We start from the raw sequence: 14967 nt of genomic DNA on the forward strand, positions 1-14967 counted from the left end.
TGGAGGTTGTCCTGACCTTGTCTTCACCCACAACCATACACATGCACTTCCAAGCCAGGGTCACCAGATAGTGATTAGTAGCAGAAATCCAAGCCAATTTCCTGCTCCCTAATATGGGTGCGGAGTTAATTGTAGTATCCCTACTCTTCCCTGGCTGTGAAAGAGCAAGCTGAGCCACCAGGGGAGCTAGATTCTGAATTTGAAATCAACAGGAAACTGACGACAGAGCCATCATTACATCAAATCACTGAAGTACATTGAAGTTTGCAGATTCACAGCTATATGTTACCAGTGAGTTAAATAGAGGTTCAAACTAGTTAAATGTACATTTTGAGATTGATATCAGGAAGTTGTTCATGTAGAGAGCGAATTACACTCTGAATGGATAAATAGTGTGATGGACAAACCGTGGAAACATTCAGGTACTACAACAGGGCAACTTGTAGGGTGTTTCTGGATAAATGAATTAACACGGATCTTCCTCATTTGTAATTGTCCTGTGAATTATTCCTCGAGATTTAATTTTGAGTAAGTTAATATGTGATTTATACATCAGAAATGTAAAATACTGAATGGTCCTTGTTGTACAAGCAGCAACGAGCTAAATGAGAATTTTTGGAGATATTTAAAATGGTAATAAAAATCAAGGTCTATAAAACATATTTCCTTAATGCCATGTGCACTTTTGCAGATGATATATACAAAAAGTTAATTTAAAACAAATACCTGGACTTGTATTCATCCAATGTATACTTATTGAATGCAGTCTTTTCTACTAGCCTCATTTGCACCTTTTTGTTACTTTTGAACTGTTCAACAGCTTTCATTTCTTCAAGGTACCAAAAGGAAAATCTTTTATCTTCTCTTTATTTGACCCCTGCAGCCTGAGTCTATGCTGAACTACCATGTGGCTATAGTACATAAAGTAGCTCCATTTATACACCAGGCTCAACAGAAATGAATGTACTGAGGCTTATAATATGCACACCTTCCCTCCTCAGGTATTCCTTATGATTTCCATCAAAATATTGCCTATTGTATTTTAAGCCATGTTTGAAAGCGCAAAAGAAATCCTGAAAAACTCAGAATTTTTTTGAAAATTAAAATCAAAACAAAGGAGTTTCACAAAAACCTTGGAGGTACCATAAGGCATTTTTTTATCATAGTGCACCTTGACAGCCCAGAGTAGTTATTTACACTCCTGCATATGACTGAAAACATTGTCCGTAGCATCGCAATTTAATTTTGGAGTTATTTTCTTCTTATCTAGGCCCCTCTCTCAGGGCTTTACTATTTCCCAATAATAGAATGGCAGAATTTACTGTTTGACATGGTAGTCAGATGTGCAAAATATGGGTGGGTTGCCTTGCTCACAGATTTTCTAAATGACCTTTGAGGTGCCTAGAATCCCAGTCAAGATCAAGAACTCATCCTGGGCTACTGAATCCACGTGCTACATCTTGCATTTATATAGTGCCTTTACCACAATAAAACTTCCCAAGGCACGTTACAGGAGTGTTGTCGAGCAAAATTTAAAACTGAGCTACATGAGGAGATATTAAGGCAGATGGCCAAAAGAGAGATAGGTTTTAAGGAGTGCCTTAAAGGTAGAAGGAAGTAGAGAGGTGGAGAGGTTCAGGGCGGGAATTCCAGAACTTAGGGTCTTGCAGCTGAAGGCAAAGCTAGTGGGGGAACAATGAAAATAGAGGATACACAATAAGATCACAATTACATTGTTACTTTTTTTTAATCTTTGCCTTCAGTAAAACCTTTCATTTATAACAAAATTATCACAAGCACAAGGCAGAACTAATTCAGTCTCATCAAGTAGGGCAAAAAGACCAATTAACTAAACAATGCCAGCCCTCTTTAGGTCAAGAACAACCTGCAGTTACATAGTGCCTTTAATACCGAAAAACACCTCAAGACATCTTCACAGAAAGGTAATTAAGAAATTGGATATCACAGTGAAGGAGGAGAAATTAAGACAGATGTTTGAAAGTTTGGCGGGTCGGTGGGACGAATCAATGAAGAAAGAAGGGAGGGCATCTCAGGTGGGGCTTGGGGTCAACAAACATAAGGAATGTAATGGCTGTGAGGCAAAGGAGTATAGGACATATTGTAGCGCTCAAAAGGAGAATATGCTATTGTGGGGGGTGGGGGGCGGGGGGCAGGTGGTGCGAGATCAAGATGTAACCAGGCCATACTGCCACCGTGTCAATTTGAGTGGGGCAAGTGCTGTAAGGCGTAGCCAGGCCAAAAGTGAACAGACAGGCTAGAGTGAAACGTCAAGAGAAAAAGCAATTGTTGATTCTGTGACAGACTCAATGGTGGGTGGGACAGGAAGGAGCTTGGAGTGATTAACCTTAGTACTGCTTTAAGTGAGCCCATTGGTCAGACAGGAAAATTTAAGGTCACTGCCTGTAAGAAGAGAGTGATGAATGCATTGAATGGGGCATTTTCAAAATGCCAAGAGTGGCACAGAGGGAAGCCATGGACTTATTTAAAGGGTGATTTATGGCTGGAATGGTCACAGGAGAAGCTTGAGCAGTCATAATGGACTGGGACAGGGATTTGAGTGCAAAAATATACAGGAGCAGAGATATAAAAGATGGCAAGTCTAGGGTGACAGGAAGGAGAGAAGCCTGAGGAAAAAAGGATATAAAAAAATTTGGGCTTTGCTACAGAGTGGCAACCAAAATATACACGTGAATGGACAGAATATGAATGCAAAGCTGCCAAGAATCAAAACCTTGTACAGTAACTATGCAATCAATGAATAATTGAGGGTGAAAAAGGAAGGAACAAGTATGCAACACTTAATTCCAAAATCTCCCATCATACATCAACTTCATGCCCAAACTGAATTTGCAATTTACATTACGTGGCATTTCCCATTCATGAAGAATCAATTAGTTTACAGCAGTGAGCCATATTAATATTATGGAGACTTTGATTGTTCTTTCTACAAACTTTGGCAATGGCTTCTCATTCACATGACCAAAAAATAGAATAGATACCTTTACCTAAAAAAAAGTGATTCCTATTTGTTGCTTTTAATCAAAGCCAGGTTACAGCAAAAATGGAATGATAAGTGCTATAGCAAGATGGATAAAATATAAAAATTGAGATGTAATGAAGAATCCATGCAAAATCTCAGTAAGACCAGAGCTGGGGTACTTCCTGCAGTTTTGAGCTCCACACTATAGGAAGAATAGTGATAACATACAACTCTGATTCACTGGTGTGTTACCTAATATGAGGAAATACAAATTCAAAAGCAAGATTTGAAAAATTGGTGCTCTTCTTTTAGAAGAGAGATTAAACAGATACTTGAAATTACAAAGGGATGGGATGGACAAATAGCAAACAAAACTTTAAAAAAAAAGAGGGTTGTAAAACTGTGGACTGCATGGTTAGTAACTGAAGCGGAAACCATGGGTGGAATTTTATGGCCTCTCTCGCCAACAGGATCTTCCAATCCCACCAAAGTCAATGGAGTTTTGAATGGCTCACCACATTTTCCGGCCCAGCCCCACCACAACGAGGCCATAAAATCCACCCCATGTCAATATTTAAGAACAGGTTGGATCAGTGATTGAAGCTTAGTGAAATAAAGGTATATGGGAGCAGAGCAGGCACCGGTGGTTAAGACAACTGTTTATATGAAGGATAAACAGCTGCACAGCCTGGATCAAGGCATCTACGTTATTTTTACATGACATCAAGAGATGAAGTTGATACTGACCTGGTGTAATATATATCTAGTGTTTCAGCCCAACCTGATTCTGGAGCAAAGCAGACCTCATTTGGGGAATCTCATTCTATCATTTTGGTGTCAGGCTGGGCGCTACCGATAGGTTCAGCCCATAGTTACACTATTAAAATTTCCAGTACCATCAGAATGTACTGCTTAAAGTATAAAAAGTAAAAATAATTCTTTAACAATTTAATTTTTAAAAGAATGAGATTTGCGTCAAGACAGGGTTTAATGCAACTATGATTTGCCATCAGTGGTGGGGTTTAGGTAACAGAAGGTCAGATTAAATAAAGCAATGTGTTTGGTAGGAGGGGGGGGTAAATGTAGGGCTGTTAATGGTTTCCAAAATATGGTAGGCCATGAAGGGAATTAGAAGTTAGAACAGTAATTTTAAATTAAGCTGAAGGCACTGGGGTACAGGGAGACAATGAAATTTGGGAAGGTCAGAGAAGACTGGCAAACAGGCCTCACTGCAGGGCAGAATACATGCAGCAAAACTTGACATGTATAAAAGGATGAAAAATGCCAGGCTTGCAAGGAGATCTTTCGAGTACTCAAATCTGGAGGTGAGAAGGACTCATTATTTAGCAGTGGAGGGGCTAAGGCAAGCAATGCTGCAGTGGAATTAACTGGTATTTGTCAAAAGGACAAGAAGTCTGAAACTCAGTTGAAGGTTGAACAAGGTTGAAAACAAATGAGTTCAGGCTGCCAGAGTGATCGAAGCAGATATTCAAATTAGTGGTTAGGGAGGAAAATTTGTTATGCGAACTAAAGATGATGGTTTCAATTTTTCCAAAGTTGATCTGAAAGAAGTTATGACTCATTCAAGACACTGTTGAGCAAGCAGCCGAACAGCACCAAAGCAATCGAGGGAGGTGCTTGAGAGCTGGGTGCCATCAGGTCGTAGGCCAGAAAATGGCATCATTAAAGAGCAGCATATGGATGAAAAGGCAGAGAATAGATCACTGAGTGACTCTAGCAGTGATAATGTAGATTAAGGAAGTGAATGTTTTAGATAGGTAGGAATGGAACCATCAAATGCAGCTCCACTGAGCTGAACAGCAAACAAAGTGGAGGAGGATGACACTGTTAATCATGTTGAATAATGCAGAGAGGCCGGAGAGTTAAGAGGGTGGATAAAGCACCACGGTATCTACAAGCACTTGTATATTTGCTTGCTTATTCACAATGCTTTGACCACAGTCTCCAGTACGCTTTAGATACCTACATATAAAAATTAGCTTATTAACAATTCACGTCAGTTTACTTCCCCAAATGTAATACAAAATGTTAGCTGTGGCTCAGGAGTGAAGGAAAACCACTATTTAAAATTACAGGTCAGATTTAATAAGCTGAAGTTTGACAATTAGACCATTAAAATTAATCTTACAATAAACATAAATTCACACAAATCAAATTAATTGCAAGATGGTTACTTACAAATGGTCCTTTTCTAAAACGAGCATCCAGTTTATCCCCAGGTGAAGATCTTAAGACATACTCCACCATGCTTACTCCTAGACCACCGCTTTCCGAACGAGGAGACAAAACGGAGCTGATTTCATTGTTTCCATGAAAACTTTGACCAGGTCTTCTCTGAACCATGATGGGCTGTGACACAGTGTGGTCTGGGTAACAATAAATTTAAACATTCGGCAAAATTTTTAATTTGTGTTTGCTGGAACAGAACAATGAAAGTTAATTAATTCATGGATTTATTTCTACAAGAAACTAACATTGTTTACAAAGGATCGATGTAGGTCTTGATCCCAAGAGGGATGGATAATATAGATGCTAGCACCTTATTAATTTGAACTAAGAGTACAAAACAAGATGGAGGTATTTTTCTTAGAGCAGCAAAAGAGGAAAAAAATGGATCTGGATAAATATTTTTGGTGGAAGTGAGATTGAAGGTGACCATGAAAGGATAAGTGGACAGAGATGATCACACAGTGCTGTATGTTCTGTATAGTGTGATGGAAGAGATGGGTGAAGGATCAACAATATTCTTGGAGGCCAGGTACACTAAAGGGTGTAAGTATACAAATGCTACAATTCTGCGATAAAACCAGAAGGATCAGAAGTCATCAAGCTTTGAAAGTCATCAAGAAAGAAAAGCTAGAAATTTGAGTGCAATCCTTCATTATTCCAGAATTCTGCTATTGCTTCCCAAGAGAAAGACAACATGAGGGAAATAATTAATGTTCTGGAATTCCAGCTCGAATACCTTTGTAGATTGAGTAGATATGCAGAGCTTTCCTTCAAGAAATTAAATGAAGAGGAAGCTGAATCCATTTAGGGTAAATAGTGCATATTTATGAAAGGAGCAAGCCTGATGTTCCAAATTGGTTTTTCACATTCCATGCTTATTCTGAGAAAGAGATTTATTGAAAATAAATTCCTAGAAATTTTTACTTTGTGTGAAATCAAAGGCTGTCAAATATTTCACAAAATTGAAATGCCAAGATATTTACCACAACTTTCAGCTACACAATGCCTTTAAATATCAAAATATCTCATGGCGCTTTACAGAATACCAAGTAATACAGTAGTAAAGTTCAGAAGACAGACAAAAGTGTAACTTAAAGATACAAATTTTCATGAAGCTATTGAAAGAGAAGAGAGTTAGAAATGTAAAGTGCTTTAGGAAAGAAGTTTCAAAAACTGCAGAGCAATGTTTCCTCTATAATGGTGGTTGACAGGGCCCTCAACCGTGTCTGGCCCATCTCCAGCGCATCCGCCCTCACACCTTCCTCTCCCTCCCAGAACCATGATAGGGTCCCCCTCGTCATCCCACCAGCCTCCGCATTCAAAGGATCATCCTCCGCCATTTCCGCCAACTCCAGCATTCCACAGGGATCGTTCCCTCCAGGACACCCTGGTCCACTCCTCCATCACCCCCTACACCTCAATCCCCTCCCATGGCACCTTCTCATGCAACCACAGAAGGTGCAACACCTGCCCTTTTACTTACCCCTTCCTCACTGTCCAAGGGTCCAAACATTCCTTTCAAGTGAAGCAGCATTTCACTTGCACTTCCCTCAATTTAGTCTACTGCATTCGTTGCTCCCAATGCAGTTTCCTCTACATTGGAGACACCAAACACAGGCTGGGTGACTGCTTTGCAGAACACCTTCGGTCTGTCTGCAAGCATGACCCAGACCTCCCTGTCGCTTGCCATTTCAACACTCCACCCTGCTCTCATGCCCACATGTCCGTCCGTGACCTGCTGCAATGTTCCAGTGAAGCTCATAACAAACTGGAGGAACAGCACCTCATCTTCCGACTAGGTACTTTACAGCCTTCCGGACTGAATATTGAGTTCAACAACTTTAGATCATGAACTCTCTCCTCCATCCCCACCCCCTTTCCGTTCCCCCTTTTTCCAATAATGTATATAGATTTTTCTTTTCCCACCTATTTCCATTATTTTTAAATGTATTTCCATCCATTGTTTTATCTCTACCTTTTAGCCTATTTCGATTCCCCCCATCCCACTCCCACTAGGGCTATCTGTCCCTTGCTCATCCTGCTTTCTACCCTTAATGTCCCCATTAGCACATTTCTTAGCTAATATCACCACCGTCAACACCTCTTTGTCCTTTTGTCTATGACATCTTTTGGCAATCTCCACCTATCAATGGCCCTCTATCCAGCTCTACCTGTCCCACCCCCCCTTAAACCAGTTTATATTTCACCTCTCTTCTATTTTCCCTTAGTTCTGATGAAGAGTCATACGGACTCGTAACGCTAATTATATCCCTCTCCGCAGATGCTGTCAGGCCTGCTGAGTTTTTCCAGGTATTTTTGTTTTTGTTCTAGATTTCCAACATCCGCAGTATTTTGCTTTTATTTTCCTCTAAGCTGTGTGCCTACACGACAACCCAACAATCCATCAACTGCTGTGCACATAATTATTACAGTGACACACATCCTGAAGATTAAAATTAGGTTTACTGCCACTCTAGCTCACGAGCAAAGAACTGGCAGGCACCACCACAACAGAAAATTAAAGGACGAAAGCCAAGCCTGAAGCAATGAATGGAGCTGCTCCAGAATATACTGAACAAAAAAATACTCAACCTGAGTTTTTCTTCCCTCAAGGTCAATATTAAGATGATTTCCTGTAAATTCAGATCCCACCATAAATTAATATTACAGATTGTATGAGAACGGGGATCTTTTTAGCTTTATAAAATTTCTATCACCTGTTATACAGTATTTTATAAACACAGTATTTATAATAACATAGGAACTTGTCCACTTTGGAAGGAAGAATAGAAAACCAGTATATTATTTAAATGGAGACAGGTGCAGAACTATGTGGTACAGAGGGATCTAGTTGTCCTGGTGCATGAATCACAAAATCTTAGTATGCAGGTACAGTAAGTGATTAGGAAGACAAATGGGATGTTGTCATTTATTGCAAGTGGAATGGAATATAAAAGTAGGGAAGTTTTGCTACAGTTGTACAGTGTCTCATGTTGTGAGTACTGTGTACAGTTTTGGTCTCCTTATTCATTGAAGGATATAACTGCATTTGCAGTTCAGAGAAGGTTCACTCAATTGATTCCTGGGATGAAGGGTTATTTTATGAGAAAAGGGTGGACAGATTGGGCCTGTAACCGTTGGAGTTTAGCAGAATGAGAGGTGATCTTATTGAAACATTTAAGATCCTGAGGGGACTTGACAGGGTAAATGCTGAAAGAATGTTTCCCCTTATCAGACAGACTTGGATTAAGGGACACAGTTTAAAAATAAGGGGTCCCCATTTAAGATGGAGATGAGGAGAAATTCTTTCCGATGGTTGTTAGAATGTGGAATTCTCTTCCCCAGAGAGCAGTGGAGGCTGGGCCATTGAATATTTTTAAGGCTGAGTTAGATAGATTTTTGATTAACAAGGGAGTCAAAGGTTATGGGAGTGGACAGGAAAGTAGAATTGAGGCCACAATCAACTCAGCCATGATCATATCAAAAGGCAGAGCAGGCCAGAATGGCCTACTCATACTTCATAAGCTCGTATGACTTTTGAATACCTGGCAACTAAGAATCTAGTGAAATTTTAGAGTAAAAGCTGTCTAAATTAGCACAGCATACTTTAAAAAAATCTCTCTCCTTTGGAGCTTCGAGCTAGGTAATGCGCATAAGGGACTGGTGGTTTTTTCTCATGTTGCAATAAGTTTTAGGTAACTATTCTAATTTAAAATTGGATTACAAGGCTATGTTGAAATATCAAAAGGAGAATGACTCTGGTTTCCAAAGACAGATGTCACAAGAGCAATATTTCCTCAAATTTCTCTTTGCTCTATGCACCCTGCTTATTACCTGCATGATAGATTCTGGATGGTTGTGCTGCCACACACAAACACAGTTTAGAGGTAACACTGTTAAAAAGTGGATTTACAGGTGCCAGGAAGATATTATTACTTTACAATAAATTCCAATAACATTATGAAAATTGAGTAATAGTTGGGTCTGTGGCTATGGGTCTGCGTGTATGTGCGCGCATGTGGGGCTTAAATGAATTAAAGGCAGCTGGCCTGGAGGCTTTGATGTAACAGAAGATAAGCTAGGTTTGAAATGTTAAGTAGATAACAAAGGTGTAAATGGAACATTTGCATTTTTAAATAAACCAGACTAGCTTGAATTCAAAACAGGGGGGTGAAATGTTGCACCTAGCCAGGAGAAGTTAAGAAACAGTGTGTTTATTTTTCTCAAAGATTACTGACAAAATTAGTACCATGATAAGTTTTATTAGAGAGGTAAAGTCCAAAGACATAGTGAAACAATGGGAATTTGCATTCAAAGGGGAAAATATGTATAAAGGAGAGAAGGCTGTGTGCAAGGGAAGGCGTTCTAAGATCTAACAAGTGTGAAAAGCCTCCAGCATCTAAGCCTTAAGCTGCTGTCTCCAAGGAACTGAAGTTGAGAAAAACTCACTTTGAATTCGACTGTTCAGGGTATTGTGTGTTACTTTGCCTGGGTCTTTTAGAATCTGCGTCTCACTGTTGCCTTAACGGAGGAGTAACTGGGGTTTAGACTAATTAGGAGTTTTAGAAGTTATCATAGTAGTAATTTGTAGATCTATGCACGTGCTTAAAATCATTTTTTCTATTAATAAAAGGTTTAATTTAGTTTTGTAAGAAACCTATAAGACTTGCTGATCTTATTACTACTGAATTCAAGGCACGCATCTTGAAATATATACAAATTACAAAATGGTTGTGGCAACTGTTTCAAATTTCCCTTTGGGTTTTGAGCAGCTCAACATTTACCATTGGCTGTGCCATAACACAGGTGTGCTGAAGATAGCTGACAGGATTGAGAAAGTAAATTTAAACAATATTCCCAACAAGGTAGTACAGATTCAGGATTGGAAAAGGAAAACCCAGAATGGACATAAGGAAGTACTTCTCTAAAAGGACAGTGTGCCAGGAACCGTGCTTCAGCAGTTATGAATCAGGTAGGTACTGTAAAGGGCAGACTGTGAGCATGTCATTGTGGAATAAGATCAAACGTATAAGTCTTTTGCCAGAGTAGGTCCCCTGTTTTATAAGGTGGGGAGGAGAGGGGCGTCGGGGCTGAGGGAGGGAGAGGGAGAGAGAGGGAGGAAGAGGAGAGAGAGCACGAATGAACACAAAATAGTTTTTTTGGCACGGCAGAATGGGAAGGAGTGACAGAGGACAACAGAAACAGGGATTGTTGTCTATCTTGAGCACCCGATGTCAGCTTAGTAAAGCACATGCCAGCAGAGTTATGTTCTCAGAACACACATTTCTTCTACCCCTCCCTCCCTGCTCCTTAAAAAGTACAATGTATTCCTATTTCTCAGGAAGGCAACTCTCAAAATATTTATACTTCTACTTGGAAGTTATTTTGTGCTGCACAACAGTGGCATTTTTAAACAAAGCTTTCCATGTTAACTTAATAGATTGCTACCACTAATATGACGACACTTATCCAATCAGTTTGTACTAAATTCAACCCTGTCTTAAGTGTCCAGGCTGTATCCTGGCTCACATGCTATCCAGTCTCAAAAGATACTCTTCCAAAAATTTACAGCAATGCAAAACTGGATTGACTTACCCTTTGATTAGTTACCTGGTTTTGTGCCAGCCCCTAGTTTTCAATATTTTTGGAAATGTTCCCACGTTGTGCTAATTATACCCCAGTGGAATCAAATCTGCTCTAGTGCAAGTTCTGAATAATTTTTGTAATAGCTTATATATAAACTGACAATCCCTTATCTGATACATACACACACTTTTGATTATGTGTAGGCATCATAAAGCTCATTTTTAATTCTATGGGGTTATAATGTCATATCGATGAAGTATTACAAAATGATTAAAGTAACTTTGTAAAAGAAAAATCAGCATCTCCTTTAAAGTAAATCAAAGACACTGGGTTAGAATTGCCTAATTATTTGTAACAAACACAAAAATCAAACCTTCTACAGTAGCTGTAGCTTCCAAATTAGCATAAACAATTCCAGATAATATGCAACTAGTAAAACAACAAGACTCTAACTGCAGTAATTTAAACTTATTCAAATTGAGATTTTCCGGAATAAAAAACTGGCAGTTCGCAAGTTCAGATAGATAAAACTGCCTCTTTAGACTTGCATAATAGTTTTCCTCCAAACATGAGCACAGGAGAAAACAGTCCTTGGAATATCTCTGGTACTGTTACATCATGACTCAAAGTACTAGTAATATACAAAGTATGTTGTGCACTAATAGTAAGTAAGTATTAAAGGGAAGGATACAAATATTCTGTACAAGCTTGCAATTTGTTTAATCTTTCAGACTATGAAAAGGTTCCATTTGTTTTTTAGTTCTGAATATATGCTTAATGATTTAACTATTAGGTTTTTCAAAATGGGCACGAGGCGCTACTGTGATTTGTATTTTTAACATTAACTTTGATGTTTATTTCAGCTGGTTTGTAGCATTAAGATTTTCATGAGAAAGGGTTGATCTTATATTTATCCAACATAGCAATCAATATGGGGAATGTAATGTTCATTGTAATGACAGAAACTTTTAATTTTATTAGAGTTTCTTAATATACATAGTGTTTAAGTGCAAATCCCTTAAAAGGGGGCAGAGAAATAACTGTAAATTTTTGGATCCAGTTACACAATTACTATCAAATGGATGCCAATTGATCAAATATCCAAAGATTTGCAAATTGACTGATTTTACTCTAAGTTCACTTATGATTCTCAAGTACTGCGATCAGAAAGGTGCAGAGATTGTCAGGAAACCAGAAATTCCCAGAATTTCTTAGCAGGTAAAAGATAAAAGAAAAGAAACAGTAAATTAATGACAACAACATTAAATAGACAAAGAGCCTATTGGGGAGGTGGTGGTATTGTCAATGACTCATATTCAGAGGCCCAGGATAATGCTCTGGGGACTCGGCTTCAAATCCCACCACGGCAGATGATATTTGAATTCAATAAAAATCTGGAATTAAAAGTCTAATGACAACCATGAAACCATTGCTGATTGCCATAAAAGCCCATCTAGTTCACTAATGTCTTTTAGGGAAGGAAATCTGCTGTCCTTATCTGGTCTGGCCTACATGTGGCTCCAGACCCACAGCAATGTGGTTGACTCTTAAATGCCCTCTGAACAAGGGCAATTAGGGATGGGCAATAAATGTTGGCCTAGCCAGCGATGCCCATATCCCATGAATGAATAAAAAAAAAACTGTCCTTGCAAATGTTATTCTGGAACAACTGTAAATACAACAGTAATTATATATTTGTAACTTGAGCAGCAAACCTGAAACTGACTGGACTAGTTTCATCATAAAGCACAGAATATACTCCAGGCAAAATTTATTATTTTTCAACTGTTTGTGTATAATACATCTTTACCCTAGATAATTCATGATTTGGGTTTTAGCTGAGCAGAATTATGCTCTCCCTAAATTGTAAACATGTGGACACTAAGCAAATGCACCCACACTGAGGTACACTTTTGGTTTTCTATCCTAGATTTCTACAATTAATGATGTGAAAATGTTTCCTACAAAGAAGTAAATGTTATTGATTTAAAAGACAGTTATCAGTGACACTTACGAGATGCTCCCCATGCAGTATCCCTCCACTCATCTCCCAGGAATATCCCTTTTTGGCCTTCTTTAGCTGAATCATCTGATTCCCAGAATTTCTTAGCAGGTAAAAGCTAAAAGTTAAGAAACAGTAAATTAATGACAACATTAAATAGGCAAACAGAAAAAAAAAAAACACTTTTTACGCAGAAACAAATTGGTAACCACATGTTGGTTGAAAAGCATCCAACACTTCATTTGATGTTGATCTCAGCATTCATGATATATCAACTGGGATGTTTTGTTACAAAACTATATGATGGCTGGAAAACTCATTGAACTGGCACTGCTTTTGCACCATTATCACCGTTTTATGAAAACTTAAAGCTGTCCATTTTGATTAATTATTTTCTAACAGGATTAGTTTCAATTTCAAAGCCATTACTTACTAAACACAGTGATAAGTTGCAAACTAACATTATGAATATTTTTTCAAAAGAGAATGCCATCCTATACCTTTTCGTGTCCCATATGCTTCAAGTCTCGACAAGATATTCAACTGCTATAGCAGACAGAGAAGACAACATTCTCCCAGGTGTCAATCAGTGCTACTTGAATTGGGCACCAGGAGACAGGAAAGGCAAAACCGAACTGATGAGTATTTTCCCCTTAAACTTACTACTCTCTGGGGTGAATTTCTTGACTCCCACTCAGACACTAGAAGTACAGTGGAGCATGATTCCACTCTTCCGGGGTAAAATCTACACTCGTATCATATTCACATAATGAATTTCAATTTAAATGTTTTCCTTTTTGTCGCTAAGAGAAAAAGCTGAGTGTGCAAGTGTTTATTGCTTACTATGAACGCTTTACTTTCTTGGTTCCTGATGACAGTATAGATATTTGTTACGTGAATATATATATGTATATATATAAATTTTATATATATTTGTGTGTGTAATACACGCGCACACACGTGCGGACATGAAATCTGTCTTGTGACAGAAGCAATTTCGATTAAAATTTGTATATGTGGCTAAAACAATGTCACCATTGATGTTCAATGGCATTACCAACACTGAATCTTCCACTATCAACATCCTGGGGGTTACCACTGACCAGAAACTGGACTGAACTAGCTATACAAATACTGTGGCTACAAGAGCAGGTCAGAGGCTAGGAATCCTGCGAAGAGTAACGCACCTCCTAACTCCCCAAAGCCTGTCCACCAACTACAAGGCACAAGTCATGAGTGTGATGGAATACTCCCCAATTGCCTGGATGAGTACAGCTTCCACACACTCAAAAAGCTTGACACCATCCAGACAAAGCAGCCCGCTTGACTGGCACCACATCCACAAACATTCACCCCCTCCACCACCAATGCACAATAACAGTGTGTGCCATCTACAAGATGCACCACAGAAATTCACCAAGGCTCCTTAGACAGCACCTTCCAAACCCACGACCACTGCCATCTAGAAGGACAAGGGCAGCAGATTGATGGGAACACCACCACCTGCAAGTTCCCCAAGTCACTCACCATCCTGACTTGGAAATACATCATCGTTCCTTCAATGCTGCTGGATCAAAATCCAGGTATGCCCTTCCTAACAGCTGTGGGTATACCTACACCACATGGACTGTATCAGTTCAAGAAGGCAACTCACCATCACCTCCTCAAGGGCAACTAGGGACAGGCAATAAATGCTGGCCCAGCCAGTGAAGCCCACATCCCCTAAATTAATAAAAACAACCATAGTCTCAGCTGTGGCTAATCAGCAATTTTAGCTGGACAACACTGCTGTAAAGGTGTTCATCAATGAATAAATTTGGGCTCTATTTTTCAGCACACAAAATTTTTTTTGGGGTATTGCAAGTGTTTGCAACCATCCTCAGCCAGAAATACCAAGTGAATGATCCATCTCGGCCTCCTCCTGCAGTCTCCACCATCACAAGTTGCCAGTCTTCAGCCAATCCGATTCATTCCATGTGATATCAAGGAATGTCTGGGCACAATGACTACAGCAAAGGCTATACCAACCCAAGGGATCCAACTAGTTCCAGGAACAGTGCAGGAAAGTATGCCAGGAACAGCACCAGGCACACCTAAAAATGAGGCATTAACCAGGCAGTCAATAGAG

General features: G+C 39.2%; 1 protein-coding gene across 13 annotated transcripts in view; it reads right to left on the minus strand.

Annotated features, from left to right (window-relative positions):
- LOC144680498 (pumilio homolog 2-like) overlaps window positions 1-14967 on the minus strand; it is a 129608-nt gene that overhangs the window by 67191 nt on the left and 47450 nt on the right. For all 13 annotated transcript variants that reach the window (XM_078541530.1, XM_078541537.1, XM_078541536.1 and 10 more), the window contains 2 exons: window positions 12852-12957; window positions 5201-5388 (listed from right to left, as the gene is read on the minus strand). In XM_078541530.1, coding sequence (XP_078397656.1) covers window positions 5201-5388; window positions 12852-12957 — 294 coding nt within the window. The remainder of the gene's footprint in view (window positions 1-5200; window positions 5389-12851; window positions 12958-14967) is intronic.

This window comes from Cetorhinus maximus, chromosome 5 (assembly GCF_964194155.1).
Source record: "Cetorhinus maximus chromosome 5, sCetMax3.hap1.1, whole genome shotgun sequence".
In the NCBI taxonomy this organism is placed as follows: domain Eukaryota; kingdom Metazoa; phylum Chordata; class Chondrichthyes; order Lamniformes; family Cetorhinidae; genus Cetorhinus; species Cetorhinus maximus.